This window comes from Tachysurus vachellii, chromosome 5 (assembly GCF_030014155.1).
Source record: "Tachysurus vachellii isolate PV-2020 chromosome 5, HZAU_Pvac_v1, whole genome shotgun sequence".
Classification (NCBI taxonomy): Eukaryota; Metazoa; Chordata; class Actinopteri; order Siluriformes; family Bagridae; genus Tachysurus; species Tachysurus vachellii.
The window spans coordinates 14,907,501-14,930,763 of NC_083464.1; the positions used below are offsets into that span (position 1 = coordinate 14,907,501).

Here is a 23,263-nt window from a genome sequence, read left to right on the forward strand (position 1 = left end):
TTCCTTTTTTATTTCTAAATTATAGTATATTTATAGTAGAAATTATAGTAAGTGTGTAAGATGGTATGTTTTTGTTTACATTAAGACTAACATTTTGCATTGTTTCAGACTAACATAGCCTTTTTGGCAAATTCTATAAACAACTTAAAAATGAAATAAAAAAATATATATAAAAAAATAAAAACTTATATATATATATATATATATATATATATATATATATATATATATATATATATACACACACACACACACACACACACACACACACACACGGATAGATAGATAGGTAGATAGATAGATAGATAGATAGATAGATAGATAGGTGACATTAAATAATACAACTTAAATATTCAAAATAGTCATTGTTGTTAATAATAATAATAATAATAATAATAATAATAATAATAATAATATCATTTGTTGTACAAGTAAATAAGTGAATAAACAAGTGAGTAATAGTGTTGTTGTAAAAAATTACATGCATTAAATACCGTATGAGCAAATTTCATAATTATTATATTATAACAAATTATAACAAGACTTGAAATCTGCCCTGGCCTGGAAAGTAAAAATAGCATTTAACTACCAGATATGACCAAAAGTATGTACACCTGAGTATTGAACATCCCATTTCACATCCTGGGGCATTAATAATTCAATTCAATTTATTTGTATATCACTTTTGACAATGAACATTGTTTCAAAACAGCTTTACAGAAGTATAGAAACAGAATAAAAAAACTTTAAGTTTTAAATTAAGTTGTTATTTATCTCTAACATTTATCCCTAATGAACAAGCCTGATGTGACTTGGCAAGTAAAATTTCCCTGAGATGGTATGAGGAAGAAACCTTGACAGGAACCAGACTACAAAGGGAACCCATCCTCATTTGGGTGGACAGTAAATAATGTAAATGAAAATAATGTCTTTTCTACAACTGTTTGTGATCCAGTGAAATTGTGCAACCAAGAACACCTGAGGATCTAACAGGAGTAATTTCTGCGTTCATTATAGACTTAACATCAATTCCCTCCTGCCGAAGTCTTCAAATGTTCACTGATGATGACCTGAGCAAAAAGCTGACTGACGCAATGGCAGTTTAAAGACGATGTGATAGTCTCCAAATCATAAATCATCATTTAGCATCAAAAATATAAGATATACTTCAGAATTGTTGTTTCTAGTGATGTATAGAAATATTCTTTAATCTGACAATTAAAATCAGTTCCGAGCCTAGCACGACATTCTATTTAAGTGTGTTTCCAACTTTTTGACAACATTTTGTGGAGGCCTCACACACAAGGGTTAGTCTCAGCTGTCCAAATACTTTTGGCCATACATCGTAGGCAGGTTGCTATATTAGATGTGTCTGTTTTAAGATGGAGACATATTAGGTTGTATTTTTCCATCAAATTAGTGATCTTAAGTATTTATCATTTAATATTAGCAGCAAAGTAACATCCAACCCAGTAAACACAGGATTTCCCACAACATGGCAGGCACATAATCCACCCGTGTACAAACGTTCATTCAGTGTCAACCTTCAGCTCGCTCAAAACAAATAAAACACTACTGGGAAGCAATGGTGAGCAATGTGACACCTACTTACACATTGCCCGTCATGAGCTTGGAAATACATTGCTTTTTAAAGTCTTAATAAATCAACTTTTTTCATTTTAAAATATGCTATGTACATGTTGTGCCTCAAAAGAATATCCAAGGAATTTGTAAATCTGGTTGGTCACTTCAGGGTCATTTCAAACTGACTCCCAGAACAGCTCAGCTGTTTTAAGACTAGGTGACTGGGAAGGATAAATTATAAAATAGAACTTCACCAAGTATCTCTAGTACAGTTTAATGTGTTGTGAGGTCAATAGAAAAAAAAAAAATAAAAAAAAAAATAAATCATTTTCTAAAGCAATATTTTGGCAAGTAGTATGTCATGTGGTCATACAGTTAGCAGCAACCAGATGGGTAGAGACTAGCTGTCAGGACAGAAGATGTAAGAATGCTCCAAGCAACACAAGCAGAACCATCTATTTAATCTTCTATTAGTGCTATTTCCAGCAAGTCCCTCAGAGCCATACATACATTACTAATGGCCGATATAAAACTGGCTGCCCGATCTTCCTGTAATGAAATCTACAGCTGGAAATTGCTTCCCGGAATCAAACGGCACATTTTAAAAGACATCAATGCTGATTCACGCTACTTGTGAAGCAGTGTTAAAGAGTTAGAAAGCAGAACTACCTGGGATCCAGCTGTCATGTCGAAGGGTGTGGAAGCAGCAGGCCATGAGAAACTAAGAAAAATTCAACTTGTTTCCTATTAGAGCCTTTGAAAAACCGTAGAGATGTTAGAAAGTGCCTAAATGGTCCTCGTGGTGAGACACACTATAATCCTCAAGAGCTAAAAGACCAGACAGACTTGGCAGTGGTTGTTCATTTTAAATCTGGATCTCCAGGTGCCCACAGAAAGGGGATAGTATGAGAGAAATTTAGAGCAACTCATGCTCAATATCCACATCATGATTTTAAAGCAGCAATAATAACACATGCAGTCTCTCACACTGAACTCATCCTCCAGTACAGTGTAATACAAGTCAGCACAGGCAGCCATCCAAGAATAAGACAGTTACAGTGCTGAGACAAAAGTAGCCACTGACCAGCCATCCATCACAAAGCGTGGAGTACGAGGAAGAATGGATTCCTGATCCTTTTCCGTCTCTGAAAAAGGAACAACCGAGTGCTGCAGTATGCAGTTTGACCAGGCACTTGGCTGAGTCATTAAGCAGATCGTCTGGACATATTGAACACGAAGCTGAACTGTCCAAGCTCCCTGTTCATGGATAATGGACCTTAATGGACCCAGTATTGCTCACAGCTCGAATCCGAATGCGCAGGAGAAAGCAGATCAGGGAGACGCAGATGGTACGGCTTGTAGAAAAGGTGTCTGTTTGAGCTGTGAGTTGTGAGCTGACTTCACGTCCTGCGCTATAGGGCTGTGTACTGATAGCTGGGAGAGTCTGGGAGGGCAAAAAGGGGGGGAAGCTGGGAAACAGAGGGAGGAAATGACACTCCACCCTGATCCTGAAAGAAGCAGGTGGGTGGGGGCACATACAGATGACCCCCACCCACTCACCAGACCAGTATGAAGTGGAAAACAGTACAACAGATGAGCAAAAACAACATGCGTCAGCCAGTGAGTAATGCACTCCATGCACATCCGTGCTAATGCACTATGAGGACATTAACAGCCATATTCCCAAATCTCCATGATCAAGTTTAAAGCCATACATAGCTTACATAAATGCTCTTATAGAAATCAGGTTAAAAGTTAGCTCGGCCACTTAGGAAACCATCGTAATTGTACAAAATATGAAGAAAAAGAAAATTCAATAAAATGTAGTAGCAGAAAGTATTCAAAAATTAATCCACATAACTGATACTTTTATTACTACTACCAGCTCTAATGTCTACAGATTTAATATGGCACCGTCTTATCGTCAACCAGCAAAATATTTTCCCCACAGCATCAGAACCAAATATATCTCAGTTTAAACCTATGATATGGTGGATGAAGGTGTATTTATTTATTTAAAAAAATAAGAAACGGTTAACGGTTTTACTGTTTAACCAAGCAGTTTATGATTTTAGAAAAAACATGTTGAATTTCTTTGAATAAGCTTGGATTTTTTTTAAAGAAATAATACACTAAATAATTATTACACATATTCACATTACACCTTTAGAACATTCAGATAATTGCAGCTCCAGTGAAAACAACAGATTTTCAGGCACTGATCAGCAGCAATCCAGTTTTAAACAGAACCATACAAAAAACAAACAAACAAAAAAAAAATCCATTCAGGGCTAGAAAGCATTTTCCAGCAGAAATTCTGTGCTTGTCAGGAAAAGCGCTAGTCATCTCCCACCATCACATCAGAATCTCACTGTACTCTATAGAGGGATGAAGCAAGTCATTTTTACCAATCGACTCAGAGCAGAATATCAGAATATGGCTAAAGATATCCTTCTTTTCTTGACTAGATGAGGTTTTGTGTTCTACAAATCCCATGACAAAATCTGTTGTGAAACACAGTAATGGCTTAACACAATCCAAAAAAAAAATAAAAAATGCTGTTGCTGTGTACAGCTGCATCACTTGAAGTTTATTTATAACCATCAGACTGCTGGCATTTGCCATGTGTAGCACAGTTGCTTTGATAAAACAAACTATTTTTGCTTGCGGGCTTTGAGCATCCTAATCCCAAACATTTTAACTGAATATTTTTGTAGAGGGTTAATGAATCATGGCATCCAACAATTTAAACTGAATTCTAAATGCTAAAAGTTAAATTTGCTTCAGCAGATAAATTGCAATGAGTAACAGTATAATAGTATAGCATTTAATCCTTGTTATGTAGACATACAAAAATGCTCTCCAAACGCAGCTATGAACAAAGCAAATGGCACCAGTAGATTTAGAAGCGTACATGTAGAATGCATCATAGACGCAAATATAAATGCATGGATGCACACACGGCCCCAGGGCAGAGGGAGTCAGGTGTGTATGCCGTTCAATTAAGTTAGCACACATGATAGCTGGCAGTGGTTTAGAGGAAAATGTGATGCCTGGAGCAGTTTGTGTGGTTAAGTAAGTTAAGCTAGTCTGTTGGGAAAACCTGTGAGGAACATCACACTCCTCCTTCTCTCCTCACACTCAACACTCCTTCACCCATCCAGTAACAGCTCTCACAAAACGCATTCATACAAAACGTCAGGATGTGTTGCTGTCTACTATAGTAATTGACCTACAGAGCCTGAAAACATCCATCACACAGCTCATTTTGTAGTATGGCTTTAACTGAAAGGTGCTCTTACTCTTAGAAAGGTGACATTTTGCATTAGAAGTAGCTGTAAGTGAATCCAGCATGAACAAGGGCAAACCTGAGGAGAGGCTGCTGACCAAACAAAGAGCCTGTATTGTGAAATGAAACTTGGCTGGTCATTTTGGCCGAGCACAACTTGGCCTCTGAATGATTCCTGTATGGGGAAAAAGACCCAATGCTGTCTCCACTATTGACATCTCCATCTTGATACATTCAGATAACAAGACGAAGGACATTGAAATTGCAGGCTTTTCCAGATAAATAAACCATGGTTTATCTGGTTATGGGGAAGCGTCACAGCCTGTCAGCTCATCTAAAACAATGTCATCAGAACGCTCAGGAAAATATATGAAATCTTCCAAGTATATTAGGCCGCAATGTTACAGAGCTATCAAACATTAATGCATTGTTTTAAACCTCATATGCTAAAATAATGCTTTGCTCTAGAATGATCTTATATTATTGACCTAAAAAAGTCCCAAAATCCTGAAACAGCCTACAGTGTGCAAGGTGTAACGATGTACACATGAATCACTCCATGATGGTATAAAAAATATAGAAACAAATAAAATAAATAAAAAAATATGCAAAACTTCAAAAGTTGCCCGAACAAACTACAACTAATAAATGTTAATGAACAGTGTAGAGATTAAATTCACATATTAAGATGAGTCTTCTGTAAAACACACAGTCCAAAATGTATCTTAAAAATAAGTACAGTTTACACAGTCTCTACTTACATGAGAAACATAAGCAAACTGAAATATAATAAAACTGAAACACAAGCAATGGCAGGAAACACCTTTTTGGACTGTTTGTGGAATGTTTTTTGAAGGAAACCGCAAATAAGTCAATGAGATGAAATAATAATGAGAATAAATCCTTAGTCTGCTTCTGACAGTAAGCAAACTTTGGGAGGTTTACATCTTTGCTAGGCTTAGTCCCATCACCATAGTGCTAATATTGAATATTAGAATTGAATAGATATTGAATCTACATTCATGCAGCTAAATCTAAGATAATGTCTGTGTTGTGTATACATGTGACTCACCAGTGTGTGTGTTAGTGTCCTGTGATCCTGCAATCTCCAGAGAGAAGCTCTGTCCCATACTCTTGGCCCTAAGGGCCTACGCTTTCAGCTGTGGCCTAGAAAAGGCCACTGAGCAACAAGAGCGTCCTACCTGCTCGACTCTTGACTTGCCTAGGTTCTCCACTTCTGATGGCTTTCTTACTGCCACTTCTTTCTTCTACCCACTGATCTTTACGGAGACCTCCCTTCTGTTCTGTGTCTCTTTCACCAGCATTCCCTCCCTTCTTCCCTTCAGGAATTCTGCACTCCTCCCTCTGTAACTCCCCACCCCTTTCCTTTACACTGAACCTCCCTCTGCCTCCCTGACTTAAGCCTGTGAGTTAGCACAACTTCAGATGGATGCCTATCATTCCAGGGAGCCAGGGTCAGAGTGTGTGTGTGTGTTTTTAAAGAAGAGATTAAGCATCCTATTTCCTCTTGTGCAAAACAAAAATACTAATTAGAACAACATGGGTAAAAAAAAAAAAATAAAATAAAAAAATCAAGAATGGAATGCCATTTATTCATAGAGGCAAATTCTTTTTGCCTCTGTTCTTCAATTTCACTATACAATTTCCCTTTCCTTTAATCCTCATTAAAAAAAAACAACTATCACTAAAAAAGTTTATTTTTTTATACATATATTTGTGCACAACATTCCTGCTGACAAGAAAAGCGTTTACAGTCGTGATTTATCTGGTTCACATCCAGCTCCTGCTTTATCCCCAAAATATTTTCACTGAACTACAAGAAAACGTTGTTGTTCCCCCTAGAGGGAACAGTGAGCAAACCCCTTTAGTGGCCATCCATTGGAATTCCAGGCATGCAGCTTATCCAGCACACTCCATTAGAGGAAAATGAGTGTGTACGTGTGCCACATTTATGAATGATGCTCACAGGCTTCCAACACAAAGCTCCATTTCCTATTTCTCCAACCACATCATTTAAAGAGGTCACCTTTCCACAGATCTCTCTCAGTCACTAAGAAACAGGTTAGGATACATTAATCACAGCACAAGTAATATGGCTCATTCTGTGTAAATGCCTCAATAATTCAGTGATTTGCTAAATGCACTTGAATGACTGACTCATTACAGCATTGGTAGTGATCCCACAGTATCTCACAAGCCTGAGACAGACAAATAGGAAGAGGAAGAGAAGCCAAAACACACAGTCAGCAGTCAAGTAGTGCAGTACTTCTCGGTTTGATAAACCACACATTCGATATTTTATTTTTATTTTTTTTTTAGGTGGATACGGGAAATGGGGAAAACGTCACCAGACTGAGCAACAGCCAACATGAGGAGGAACACAGCTAAGAGAACTAGGAGGATGAATAAGGGAAGAGAGGGTGAGTCAGTAACCCTGCCAAACTACAGAGAAAGCAAAAATGCCTCGTGCATGTTGACTGTAGCACATTTATTGTTCACCACTGTGATGACTCTGTCAAACTTTAGAGGTTATGTCTGAAAGTCTGACTTTAGTCAGATGTAGCGAGTTGTTTAAAAGCCCTCATTTTCAACATATACAGCTCCTCCACTTAGCTTTGCCCACAGAGCTACTAACACCAAGTAGGTTTTAAAGACTGGACTGATATTGCAAAAGGGCTTTCTGACTTTACAAGCAACTTGACTGGCAGGCAATGAGGGGCCCCTTTTGTCCTCGTTGGTTAGACATTTGTGGTTCACATCATCCCCCACTCAGAGATCCTGCAACGCTAAAAAGTATAGTATCAGAGCAGATATTTTATTGAAGCTGCCAGAAATCAAATGACACCGAACGCAATGAAACAGCGTATCCGATGAATACAGCAAATTAAAAAATAAAAAATCACTGACAGCAAAGCCCAAGCTTCAGAAAACAGGTATTAGTTTTTTTGTTTTTCGAACATTCGACATAGCATTTGTTCCTTATGGCAACGTATGAATCAATTTATATGTATAACCAAACAAATCAGTTAATGGTCAATTAACTTTAACAATAATTATTTGAGTCACTACATAATTTATAGGCTAAAGAGTATATTGACCTTAGAGTAAACATTTTATAGCCAAGCAATTTAGAGACAAACCCTTATCTCATTTCTTTCCTAAATGAACAGCTAGGAAATTCCCACGTCATTAAACCACAGTAACACTGAATTACACACTGAAACCTCAGAGAGAGCCAGACAGAGAGGTAGAGGTCGGAATCAAAGTGAATCCCGACTTCAAATTCAGCTCTAGCAAGTTAAGGATGCACTGGCACCATCCCAATACAAAACGAAACTGAATGAGTTCTAGAGATAATAAAGTGAGCTGCAGTCCCAATTCTTTGTGTCCTAGTTACAGCGTCTACACTGGGGCAATGATCCAAACATGCACAGCCTGCTGGTTAGTTCTCCCCGAGCCCAGAACCTGCTGCTGCGACCTGGAAAACGTGCTCCATGCAACTGTGTGATAAAGTGGACACATGACCAGGGTGAACTTGAGAAAAGATTTTTCATTGATGCCGACACTCAAAACAAATCTGGCTCAGTAGTCCTCCATACCAGTACCAAGGACAAAATCATACATCGTACTACAAGGTGCCATTTTTCAGCTAGATTTCTAACACTCAATAAGTACAGTTGCCTGTATACATTTGTGAGTTAGAAACAAAAAATAAATTACCTGATAACCCAATATACTCAACCATGCAAATCCTGTCATGATATCATTTAAAATATCAGCAGGCTCTGGATGCAAACACCATCAGTCTATAATGTGAAACACTCAAGCAGCTCATCATAATCCTTAACAGCAACACAAAAAAACAAAGCAAACAAATGTGTGCTCTGTGAAACAAGTGTGTGCGCTCACTCACCAAGATTTTCCATCACAGAATCTGACACGAACCACTGAGTCGATCCTGTGGATGCAAATGAAAAAGATGATTAAAGCGGCTTATTTTCTTCTTTGACACATTATATAGTCAGTGATAAAATCTTTGAGATTCATTTTCAGATGGTCAGTTATACAACACATCACAAAAATAAATCGCAACTGTCGTTAATAAGGCCATTACGACTCGAGTCCACACACACTTAAACCTCTGCTAGACACTCATGAGTGCAAATGTTTGTACAAATTTGGACAAAATAAAGACAAAGTAATTTTACAAAAATGCATAAACATGTTGTGCATGTTACAAACTTAATCAAACTAGCTTTTGAAATCTGTTGAATTGTTTATTTTTCCTTTGGCTTTAAACTGTAGCCTGAGTGCAGAATACACCTACATTTCATTTTTAATTTGCTGGATTTTTTTCTTGTAGATAAACTGTAAAAAAAAAAAAAAAGATACAATTTCTCCAGCTAGAAATCATAGGGGATGCAAACTTTTGCACTCAACTGTAGCTGTGCATCTGTGTGCTTTTATAATACGAGTTTAGAAAGCAATTTCTTCAAACTGCGTTTATACAGAACGCTCAATATTTCAGGCTTGGAGCAAACATTTCTTTGTGACTAATATAAAAGAGTGTTTGTCATGCACAACACTTGAACACTGACAGCTAACATTGGAAACGCACTGCGTAGAAGGTCATTGGCCTTGTAATGCGGTGTTCGTTCTCGGTGTGTCCAGGTCACAGGTCTCCGAGCGGCAGATAAGGTACATGGGCTCTCTTCTGCTGAATCTGTTCAGGTCAGAAAGGGGAGGTTTAAATTAACAGGAACAGATGACCATTTAACATAGACACAGAGTACAGAGAATCATCAATAACACACTGGCTCCTTCGAATTTCTGAATAATTCTGGTTAGACCCACTAGTATAAAATATAGGAGGAGAATCTGCCACTTTAAATAATGATTTCAAAGAGCATCCATCTTACATTTAAAGCTAAAAGGAACTTCGAGGTTACATGGCTGGTAAAGCTAAAGCCTATGAGGCAACAGTGAGGGCTTGAAACTAATTTTCTAAAAAATCTTGGCATGATTCATTAAAGAAAACGTGAATGAGTAAATGACTCAATCTGATGAAGAGAGTTGGGCTGAGAGCGTGACAGGACGTGGATGGATGAGACAGAGAGGAGAACATGGTGGAGGAGAACGTTGAGAGAGATCTGCGGTACAAGGAGGAAGACAGAGCGGAAGAGAGAGAGTGATCGAGGGAACGTGAGAAATGCTAATGAATATCTCCCGAGACAGAGCGATCGATTGGAGTGAGGCAAAACAGGCTTCACAGGCCAACTTCTCTCTCATGACATATCACAGCAGCAGAACAGGAGGCTGGTGAAAAAGCTCTGTGTATGATCAATGCAAGGCACTGACAAACCAAAACACTAATCTTGTTTTAATTCTGAACAGATTTAAACATTTTAAGCATGAGTATAAGATTATTGTCCTGCAGCTTCAAGGCACTGTGCTAAAAGAGAAGAAAAATAAAGAAATAAGAAAAATGGTAAAAGTGTAAAGGTAAGCTTCGTTAAATTCTTTTTGTAGGCCTATTTTTCATGGAAAATAAAGGACAGGAAATGAACTGTCTCAGTGCATTTAAACTAGCATAAAATAGAGCATGCTAGCACTGACACTGTGCCTCAGAGTAACGTGTAAATGTAAATATAACAGTGTGACATTACATACAGTGTATGTATAAATACAGACTGAGACCAAATAAAAGAAATGATTTAATCTAATATCTAATACCACACAATATTTGAAATCAACAGCTAAACATGAAGTTAGCATATGTTAACGATGAAAGCACACAGCTGACACAAAGAGAGAGTTAATTCTAGGGTTAAGAAGGCTGAGGTTTGAAAGAATCTGACAGTAAGCCTCACCAGCTTCACATTTCTGAGGTTTCAGAAACCAAAATAATCCTTAAACTGTAGAACACTTCCTCGGGAATTGGATGTTCTGTCAACATGAATCCAAAAAAGCCCTAACAAGGTAAACGGAAGCGACACTTGCAACGACTAAAAAATGGTCTAAAAAAAAAAAAAAAATCAACATACAAACACCAAGCTTTTTCAAATAATATACAAACAATTTATCTATGTCTAGATTAACCTGCATATGTGCTCTTTGGTTTGAGCAGTAGTGGGATTCACCACAGTTTAAATGCCCTGCACTCTGGACTATAAGAACTGAAGCAGATTTACAGTAACTGTAATACTGACTTCTGCGTTCTTTAATGATTCTACATTCTAGTGTAGAGTTTGGTGGTGTAGAGTTTGTCAAAGAGCTATTTACTATTTGTAGGGGTCACTGTTTTATTTTTAAAGGATAAAGTCTTTTGGTTTGAGTAAAAATCTCCAAATTTAATGAGCTATGGAAGGACTCTGCTAAATCCTAAAGGACTCTGCTAAATGCCGTAAATGACTAAAATTAATTCCAAAACTGAGTACAGAGTTTTACTTTCATATTTTTCCCATTTGTCTGAATCCCTTTAAAAATGATATATTTTGCAACAGAACCTTAATGTGCAATGTAAATTGTTGTAAACATGCAATAACTGGCTTGCTATTGCATAACCTCAGTCTGTGCTCAGCACAATGGCCATTGAAATAAAACACAGAGCCAGTGGAATGGAGATGGTGAAGAGGCAGAATCATGAAAGAACGCAGAAGTCAGTATTACAGTTACTGTAAATCTGCTTCAGTTCTTATAGTCCAGAGTGCAGGGCATTTAAACTGTGGTGAATCCCACACTGTAATATGGAAGAGCGTGCAGGTGACTTCCTTTATAAAAACAAAGCATGTGGGTTTGAGTGTGACTGTGAAATACTGACAGACACACACACAGCATACTGACTATATCATGAGTTTAAATAATCATAAATAAATAAATAAATAATGACGAATTATTTTCTCTGGCTTAAATGCATTTTAAAGTGCTTCATACACAGACAAGCATACGTGCTCAAAGCTAACATGCTAAAACAAACACACACACAAACGCACGCATACACACACACACACGTACGTCCCTCAGGATGGGAAGTGTGAAAATGGGATGTAACTGGCCTAGTTCCTGATTGAGCGTTAACTCCTGATGAACCACCATGCACCAGTTGAGATGAGACTGTTAAAAAGGAGACCCTTAGGGAACAAAGATCTGCTTTACTGTAAATTAAACAGGGAACTTGTGCAGCAGGAAGAAAAGAAAAAGATGAGCTTTCTCTCTGTTTAGACAACAATTCAAATGCAGGAACTGATGTCGACAAAGCTGGTTTATTTGCTGCGCATAATGATGAGAAGCTGTCATTGCATGACCTTTCCTGATGACTTTATTCTAGACATTTTATGTTCAGACTGGTCAAACACAGCAGCAGCCTAGCAATTCTATTCTACATCAATCTGATCAGAAAATATAGCCTGAGAGGAATTGTGTTAAACATAAAGTGCATCTGAGGGTCTTCATCAGAAATGAGTAAAACAAGATTTTATCAGCTAGTACATGATGGTTAATAATGGTAGGCTATTAGGCCCTAGAAGTAAAGGCACAAAGAAATTCAATCAGATGCACCGTTCAAACACGTCATCCATATACTCAACACTAAGAGGGAAAAAGTGGCACTACATCTAAGAGCATCGTGTGGTGGTAATCTATACAAAAGTGCCTTGCTACTGTTAAATGGCTCTTCTGCCACATTGCAATGTGCAAATAAAACAGGGCTACAATTTGAACACCTAATAATACCTCAAATGTAAATTTATTGATGCAAAGGCTGCAACATCTCAAAGTACTTTTCACCTACTTCAATCAACACACAGGGAAATGAGAAAATAAAAAATCCCCTACACCGCAGCACATTTCCCCAAATATTACGTTAACACAGCACTGACCAATTCAAAGGAACTGGTGTCTTCCATAGGTAGGAAGAATTAAGTTTCGCAATGGGAATAAGTGCATCAGGCTCTTATTATTTAAATAGCATCCCAACTTGTGATCGAACAGCTTCGAATTGGGCAGACATTATGTGTTCAATATTCTGTCATACAGTATGCACAATCAAGGAGATCAGTAAGTTTCGATTTCATAATTCTCTTGTCAAAGAAGAGGACTATAAGCTAACCCATGATGCTCATACTCACAGACGTGTCTGCAGACGCTGGCCTTTACCAATGGCTACATCCAGTCAGACAAGTGTCTACATGAAAGCTGAGGAGAAGGATCAGCAGCTTGCTTTATCTCCTTCTGGCACAGTGATCTTAGCCCAGATCACGAGCACCTACACATCCTAGTCCCGATCTAGAATGAGAGGACGACAGCATTTGCTCTAATTCCGGGCCGCCTGTAACGTCATAGCCGTGCTTGTCCCAGAAAAGCTCAGCTCACCACAGGGACCGGTGGCCCACTTTACAAGGAGTCCAAAAGGCTGCTCTCTCACTGTCCTAAACTAAACTTTAGTCCTCTAGACTCTTCACGTGCAAGAGTCATATCGCTGACTCAGTCCTGAGAGATGTGAGCCTAAAGGAGGGCTTCAACCCAACCCTCAAACTGGTTAAACCCATACAGCGCTTGCGAGATAAACTATTCATATTTGCTGCCCATTTTTCTCTTCAACGCAGTTCCACTTTTAGCATAGTAAAAACACAGCCTGACAGCAGTTCATAGAGATGTGTGTTTTGACTGTTTTACACATGAATCACATCACACACAGTTAGAAACAACTTGAGTAGGTCCAGGCTGTTAAACTGAACAGACAACTGACAGAAAGAACATTACCTGGCCCCGAACGTAAGCAAATGCTTCTCCATTACAGACTTATATCTAAATACAAGTGCACCAGTTCATAGGTCTGTTTTATAACTTCTCAAAGTTTGATATCAGTTTAGATATAGTACTTAGATATACTAAGTGATTCTGCCAAGCTGAACACTTTGGGTATATGACAGCTTGGATGTGTTAAAGGTGAAGTAAAGGTGGTTCGCTTACAGCACAGTCACAGCCGGTGACGCTAAGCTGACGGTAGCATCTACCTGAACATTTATTACACTGGATCTATATTAAAAGAGTTCTCTCTGTTTGTACTGCACATATTTGCTGTTGCTGCATCCAGGCCAGTTTAGTTATACCGCTCCTGTGCAGTGAATTTGAGATGAATATGTAGATTTAAATGTCATATAATAATAAACTCATATGTTATATCACTGCAATTTCATCTCCAGGCTGAGATTATAACTACAGCAGGATTATAACTGATCATGAAAACAGGGCCTGTAGTTGCCTGTAAGTAAAAATTGACCACTGATATGGTCTAAGAAGTCCCAGTATTAAAAAAAGAGAAGCCTAATATAAATCACATTGTGTCTTTCAGTCCATAGCAGATGATCAAATTTACTCAGCAAGGACATGAGGAACTAAAACAAAGGGGGAAATAAAAAAATTAGAGAAGTTTAAACTTTAATAAGCAGTACGTATAAAAATTAACAATAAATAATTACGGTATTTAATTCCGAAATAAAGCTTGCAGTTGGCATGTAAATTTACTTTTTTACATTTTTTTAATTAGCATTAAAACTCTAAAAGTATCAGTCTTCCTTAAGGTCCACTAGTGTAACTAAATTAATTCTAAGAGTAGACAAATACATATTAAAGGTACAAAAGATACGGTATATATCTTTATGGTACTACCTCAGTAACAAGGAACAGTGCAGTTATCTTTATTGCATAACCATGGATGGCTTCTAGAAAGCTACAGTTAACATTACACAGTGAACTGATAGTACATCTTTGTTTAGAGAGAAAGACAGAACATTGACATTAAACAAGACAATCAAACAGGAGGACATGCTCCATTTACTCCTTAATAGAATCTAAGCAGTGACTTTCGTATGAATCATGTGCCCTTGAGCTCACCCAAAAGCATATATTACCCCAATGCAAAATATTACTCCACCTAGAATGAAAGCAATAGTATCCTACAACCTTCATATAACATTTCATATGACAGTGCAAACGGCAGCTTAGACACCATTGATTTAGTGTGACCAAGCAAGAGGATGAACTGCTTGCAAGGAAAGATTAACTCTGTGCATTAGAGACTGAGATTGATCATCACATTTACACAGACTGACAGGAGAGATCAATTAGTTCACTTGGCAGTATTTATTGATTGAACTGAGCGTGTGTGTGAGTGTGTGTGAGAGAAAGAGAGAGAGAGAGAGTGAGAGAGAGCGTGTGTGTGTGTGAGAGAGAGAGACAGATAGAGTGAGTGTGTGTGTGAGAGAGAGAGAGAGAGAGTATGTGAGTGTGAGTGAGAGTGTGAGAGAATGAGAGTGTGAGAGAGTGTGTGTGTGTGTGAGAGAGAGAGAGTGTGAGAGAGAGCGAGAGAGAGAGAGAGAGAGAGGGAGAGTGTGTGTGAGAGAGAGACGGAGAGTGTGTGAGAGAGAGTGTGTGAGTGTGTGTGTGTGAGAGAGAGAGAGAGTGTGTGTGATGGAGAGAGAGAATGTGTGTTAGCCCGCTGTGCTCCTGACAGATTTCTATTATTATTATTATTATTGTTATTATTATTATTGTTGTTATAATAAAAACTTAAAAACCTATAGCATTTACCGGCTTCTATCATCACCAGCAGTCACCTTTCTCCCAGTTCTCCCCTCCATCATACAGGCATTTCACAATGACTGACAGAAAATGAACACAGCGTTTGATAAGAAATGATAAGATCTAAATGGTGACAATTTATTTAGAATCTTTTTCTGGATCAGAAGCACAAACCTACACAACATTGCGCTGTTTCTCTGTAGCGTTTTAATCTCAAGCGTGTGCAAGTTTGCAGTCAGCAACTGATCAGTAAAAAGTAAAAAGCACCGGCCTTCCTCCCAGTTTCCCTTTGCATAGACACACAAAACTAACTGCTATGCAGCTGATAAAGTGCCGAACTGCACACAGCCGCTTTACTCCACAAAGCTCCCAAATCACGCTGTGTAAGTTTCATTGTAAGAGGCGCGAGCGCGCAGAGCATCATTCCTATTCTCCTTAACAGCAACTTTCTTTTCTATCTGTCTTTTCTCCAGCGGAGACAACAATGCACAATATCTGTCCTGTTAAAAAGTAGCGTTTCCTACCTCTCACTACGGTGCACTTGGTACGTTTTGCCTTGTTCTTGTGCGATACAAACACGGACACTTCTGTAGCACTCGTTTTTTTTCCACCTCATTGAAACTTTTTTTTTTAAAGGTACCGGAAATGATCCGACAAATACGTTGGTAGTTGTAGTTCTAAGAGTATAGAGTTCTGTTCTTCGTGTCAAGGCAATGCACTTCATTACCCACAATGCTTTGTAAAGGAAACGACGCCCCCACGCAGTGTCTACCGTTATACCTTTATTCTATACCCACCAGGATAACAGTCTTCATATTATACTGACCTCACTGTATAATATCTAAAGAGGATTAAACCAAATGCGCATTTAGGCTACTGTTTAATTAATTATTATAATCATATAATAATATAATGTTATTATATAAATGCATGTATATATGACTATAATATTTAATAAATTATGTTGTTATATAAATGCATGTATCTATGAATATAATATTTAATGAGTAATGTTATTATATAAATGCATATATATATGATTATAATATTTAATAAATTATGTGTTATTATATAAATGCATGTATATATGACTGTAATATTCAATAGATTATGTGTTATTATATAAATGCATGTATATATGATTATAATATTTAATGAATAATGTTATTATATAAATGCATGTATATATGACTATAATATTTAATGAATGATGTTATTATATAAATGCATGTATATATGGCTATAATATTTAATAAATTATGTTGTTATATAAATGCATGTATCTATGAATATAATATTTAATGAGTAATGTTATTATATAAATGCATATATATATATATATGATTATAATATTTAATAAATTATGTGTTATTATATAAATGCATGTATATATGACTGTAATATTCAATAGATTATGCGTTATTATATAAATGCATGTATATATGATTATAATATTTAATAAATTATGTTATTATATAAATGCATGTATATATGAGTATAATATTTAATGAATAATGTTATTATATAAATGCATGTATATATGACTATAATATTTAATGAATGATGTTATTATATAAATGCATGTATATATGACTATAATATTTAATAAATTGTTATTATATAAATGCATGTATATATGACTGTAATATTCAATAGATTATGTGTTATTATATAAATGCATGTATATATGATTATAATATTTAATGAATAATGTTATTATATAAATGCATGTATATATGACTATAATATTTAATGAATGATGTTATTATATAAATGCATGTATATATGACTATAATATTTAATGAGTAATGTTATTATATAAATGCATATATATATGATTATAATATTTAATAAATTATGTGTTATTATATAAATGCATGTATATATGACTATAATATTTCATAAATTATGTTATTATATAAATGCATGTATATATGAGTATAATATTTAATGAATGATGTTATTATATAAATGCATGTATATATGACTATAATATTTAATAAATTATGTTATTATATAAATGCATGTATATATATGACTGTAATATTCAATAGATTATGTGTTATTATATAAATGCATGTATATATGATTATAATATTTAATGAATAATGTTATTATATAAATGCATGTATATATGACTGTAATATTCAATAGATTATGTGTTATTATATAAATGCATGTATATATGATTATAATATTTAATGAATAATGTTATTATATAAATGCATGTATATATGACTATAATATTTAATGAATGATGTTATTATATAAATGCATGTATATATGACTATAATATTTAATAAATTATGTTGTTATATAAATGCATGTATCTATGAATATAATATTTAATGAGTAATGTTATTATATAAATGCATATATATATGATTATAATATTTAATAAATTATGTGTTATTATATAAATGCATGTATATATGACTGTAATATTCAATAGATTATGCGTTATTATATAAATGCATGTATATATGACTATAATATTTCATAAATTATGTTATTATATAAATGCATGTATATATGACTGAAATATTTAATAAATGTTATATATACTAATATGTAAATAGAATCAATAATATAGAACGAAAATCTATACCAATTATACATTAAAATGTTATTGATCACACAACCATACACAGCACCACATGCAGTGATTTCTCGACGGTCTGTGACATAAATAAGAATGAGAATAGGAATTATATACAAATTATAGAATAAAATAAGACTCTACGAAAATCTGAATTTATTTTTTACATGTAGAAAATGTGGAAATATATCTAGAAAATAAAATATAAATAAAAAATAAAACATACAATATATGCTGTGCATTATTATTATTATTATTATTATTATTATTATTATTATTATTATTATTATTATTATTGTATGATTACCAGTCTCATGGCAATATACAGCATAAAATGTCTCTGTATTCCAGTTATAGGCACCATATTGTAAACAAACAAACACACACGAAAAGAAAATATAATATAGATGCTGTGACAGTATTATACACCCTGGTGTATAATAAAAAGTTAGATCTGACCTTAGGTATTGTTCTTTATTACAACACTGCCATCCAATGGACATTAAGGGAAAAGTAGGCTACAGTTAGAAAAATTATATATTTAAATTAGTAAAAAAAGTTTAAAAAATATTTGGAAATATCTGAATTTAAAATGACTTTAGCTACTTAAAGCTTTAGGACACATAAATCGGAGGTGCAATCAAAATGACTTTAATGAAAATACTTCAAATGAAAAAAAAATTTTAAAACTGTTTTATACGTACATATATTACTTTAATGTATGTTCAAATACAATGTATTATCACTGACAATGAGATTATTGTATTTTAATTTTAATTTTATATTTTTGTCATTAATATATTTCATCAGCAGAATGCTTATCTACTGTCATTATTTTATTTAACATCAAATTTTCCATCAACTGACAAAAAACTTACCAGTGTCATTAAGTAATGCTCTCTCTCTCTCTCTCTCTCTCTCTCTCTCTCTCTATATATATATATATATATATATATATATATATATATATATATATATATATATATATATATATATATATATATATATATATATATACTTCCTTTAGCAATGAACATGCAGTAGTAAAATACAAGAGTGTTTGGAAGAACTCAGAGGAATGAATATTAGTTGATACATGGACAAGAACTCATTAGGTATCAAGTATCTGTGCTATGGTTGTGAATACATTTTTTCCATGTCGTTTTTTATTACCCCTAGCAAATGTATTATTCACAATAATTTCCAGATAAATACAATATACACTACACAATGAACAGTATGAATGTCTGCAACATCAGAGCAATGTTGTTATGATTATCTGAAGTAAAAGGGGAAGAAAAAGCTCTTCCAACTGACACTGTTGAATACAACTGGGCACATGTTCAGTGTGAGGAATAGGAAGAAAATGATCCACTCAAACAGGAAGTGTTTAAAGGCTTGATGCTGGTGTGTTTTCTTAGTTAAATTCAGTGTAAAACAGAGAAAGCAGAAAAAAAGAACAAAAATTCAAGACACTTTAAAGCAACATTTTGAACTGTGGATTTCATGCTCTCATTAAATCTTTCATTCCATTTTTCACTGGAAGACCAAAACTTTTGTGCAAAATACAAATGCCTTGTAAGTACTGTAATAACTAAGTACCTAAGTAACTGAAACATTCCTGAAACTGAAACACACCAAAACTCAAATTAATTTTGGTGCAATTTCAGCAGTTGGTAATTGGGATTTAAAAGGAGAAAGCTGTTTTGGCCCAGACAGAGACATACAGTATATAATAAAATTATTACTAAACCAAATCAAGTAATATGTGATACATTTGGGATAGGGATATAATTGTCTACAAATTTAATCATGCAAGGTAGTTTTTTTGTAATTGTTTATAAAATATTAGCTGCAATGTTTTGAGCAAGAACGCATGCCCAGAAAAACTTCTACATTTCATTGTGAACTACTCTCAACCATATTCACATAAAAAGTACATTTTACTGGCAGAGAGAATATGCAGAAGTTTTATATCCTTTTTTAACTTCAGGAAGTTGAAGCATGACAAATAATATATTTTTTTTTCCAGTCATAGAATTACAGATATTGAAATCTGCATAAAATTCCTTTAAAAGCCAACACAACCACTTTTATAACCTGATGACGTCATTGTTGCTTTTCATAGAATATACATCTTACTGACGGGTAAAACACCATACTAATAATTTGGAGTTTGACATTCTGCTTGAGAAAGGTAATTGCTTCTGATGTTGGTTTTATAACATAATTTGTATTTTATTGACATAGAAAGGACCTCACCTGCAGCCAATTTTCTAGAAATTACATGCTGTTTCTTGATGTAGTATCTGTAATATTCAGGGCACATAAGATGAACAGGGTAATGGGAGTGTGTAAAAACATAATGGTGAAATGTCCAGCTTCAGACACTGTATGCATGTGTGGAAAGAGTAATGAAATTTATTTTTATAGAGATTTTTCTTCTTAATATGAATATATCAGCTATGCAGACTGACAGTGCTGAACAGACCTTTATAATTTTCTATTTTTAGCCGCAATTTTTTGGATGAGATGCACCCAGTGTCTACAGTGGCCTGTAAGTGATACTTGCTAGGCAGCCTCCCCTACAGCAGCGCTCTAATAATAGCTCAGTAATAGGCAGTGAGGGAGCATGCAGCAGACAGAATGTGCCGGAATGCCAGTGTTTAGTGGACAGCTGCTTGAATATCTTGCATGCCATTACACATCTGCTGCACCAGATCTCACTACATTGGCATTCTTTTAGACTGTTTATGTTAAGAGTAGCAGGACATAGGGACACTGAAAATTAGGAAAGGTTATATACACTTTTAGAGCAATGCAATCATGTATTTATGTATTTAAAATAACTGAATTGAACTTTATCTGATTTAAGCATATAGAGCAAAAAGAACTAGAATTACTGGGTAGTTGATGACCAGGCTATAACAGAGCACACAACCGTTTCAGGAGTTTCTAGATAATGGGGCAAAGAACCAAAAAACAAGCAGCGAGAACAGTTTTGTGGGCAGAAATGATTTGTTGTTGAGAAAGGTTAGAGAGGAATAGCCAGATATGGTGTCTGGAAGGCTACAGTAACTGAAATAACCACTTTTTACAACTGTGGTGAACAGAAAACGATAACTAGTCAAAGCCATGTGGTGGATGGAATACAAGAACAGAAATCTGAGACAGCAGTGAGCACAGACTCACAGAAAACGAACTGGTAAAGACGAGAAAAACCTTTATACATTTTAATATATAAAATTCTGCTCTTTTTTGTCTTTTCTAGTCAGAAAAACACATCAAAGGCACACACTCATACAACACCCAAATACACATAAAAAAAAACTTTAAAAGCATTAATATTAACCATGTCACCTTAGTCACCTTGTTGGTCACATTGTTATTCTTTCAGGCACAACTAAATTGGGTCTGTTATGAAATTTAATCATTTTATGTCACAAAATGACCAAAATTGCATTGCGTTGCCAGGCGTTGAACAACTGTGTGAATGCTCCAGTGCTACACAATCCACACAAGCTACACAATCCATGAAATCAAAATGATTTTGTTCAACACCCATGACAAATTATATGTCATTAGGCTTATATGTCAAGCCCATGCCTAAAATATGACTTGACCAAAATGTCCTTGCCATGAAGTGACTCAAATCAAAGCCAGATGTTGCAGCCTCTCAACCTGCTGCCTTTCACCCTGCCGTCTCCTAAAAGTCCACAGGAAGCCAATCAGAGGTTTTTAACATGCAGGGGGTTACATTCTGTACATTGTACACTTTCTGTTTATGCTATGCTTATTATATATAGTGCTTAAGGTCTTTAACTTCTTTTCCTGTCTGCTGTTAATTTCCTCAGTTAAAGAAAAATGTGAAATATATAGAAAAAGTTCATTTATTTACATTTACAGTAAATGTAATTTGATTTATGCTTTTCAAACCTGCAATTTAGTAAAAATCCTAAACATTATTTTCATATTTCGTATAAATGGGTAATGGTGTAAATATTGTATGATTTACTCAATACACAAGTGATAAACAAAAAAAGAAGTGATAAATAAGTCAGCAGGTTTTGATCCTGTAAATGAATAACAAAGAAGTGCTGACTGCTGCTTTCCTCACATGCTCACTAAATCCCCAGTGTTGAATTAAACCGTAAGCTGTTCACTGATGTTCAGCTGGATTCAAATGAACACTTTATGTGTTGAAAGACAGTAGGCGTTGTTAATGAAATCCTGTGAATTTCGTCATGCAGAGATTAAAACTATAATGACACAGTATAAGGAAATACAGCACCTGACACAACAGAGAACACAGCAGGAGGCTGTATTTACACTGATTAAAGCCATTAAAGTTACTACCAAAATCAAGCAAAAAACATGCTCAGAAGAAAAGCTTTATCTTAATATTCAGGTTGCATGTTTATTCCAATTCAACTGTATTTTTTTCTAAAATTATTATTATTATTATTATTATTATTATTATTATTATTATTGTGGAACAAGGGTAGTTCTGAAGAGATTCAACATAAAGGATTTTGCTGAGCAAGCACTTCTTAAAGTTATATACTGTATGTTCTTGTATAGGGGGGCACGGTGGCTTAGTGGTTAGCACGTTCGCCTCACACCTCCAGGGTCGGGGTTCGATTCCCGCCTCCACCTTGTGTGTGTGGAGTTTGCATGTTCTCCCCGTGCCTCGGGGGTTTCCTCCGGGTACTCCGGTTTCCTCCCCCGGTCCAAAGACATGCATGGTAGGTTGATTGGCATCTCTGGAAAAATTGTCCCTAGTGTGTGAGTGAATGAGTGTGTGTGTGTGTGTGTGTGTGTGTGTGTGTGTGCCCTGTGATGGGTTGGCACTCCGTCCAGGGTGAATCCTGCCTTGATGCCCGATGACGCCTGAGATAGGCACAGGCTCCCCGTGACCCGAGGTAGTTCGGATAAGCGGTAGAAGATGAATGAATGTTCTTGTATATTTTCTATAAGTTATAAGTTAATTTTTTTAAAACAAAGTACTTGCATTGCTAATTTGTGAGAAAAATGTCATATAAATTACACTTGACATTTTAATTTACACTCTTATGTACAATGTTCACAATGGCTACTAAAATAGTTTTTGATATAATTACTATGATGAGCACCAGTTAGTTTAATCACACTGCATCACACCATACACACTTATACCAAATACATGACCT

The 23,263-nt window shown here is 35.3% G+C and overlaps 1 protein-coding gene across 4 annotated transcripts in view; it reads right to left on the reverse strand.

The window, feature by feature from the left end:
* phactr4b (phosphatase and actin regulator 4b) overlaps nt 1–16,080 on the reverse strand; it is a 33,941-nt gene extending 17,861 nt beyond the window's left edge. The window contains exons 1-3 of one of the 4 annotated variants that reach the window (XM_060869945.1): nt 16,000–16,080; nt 9,513–9,617; nt 8,808–8,852 (exon numbers count right to left, since the gene is read on the reverse strand). In XM_060869945.1, the coding sequence (XP_060725928.1) occupies nt 8,808–8,820 (13 nt within the window). In that variant the 5' untranslated portion in view covers nt 8,821–8,852; nt 9,513–9,617; nt 16,000–16,080. Of the gene's footprint in view, nt 1–2,253; nt 2,610–2,668; nt 2,997–5,945; nt 6,186–8,807; nt 8,853–9,512; nt 9,618–15,999 lie in introns of those variants that run through there. The other 3 variants (XM_060869943.1, XM_060869946.1, XM_060869944.1) reach the window with 3 other exon arrangements.
* Nucleotides 16,081–23,263: the final 7,183 nt, after the last annotated feature.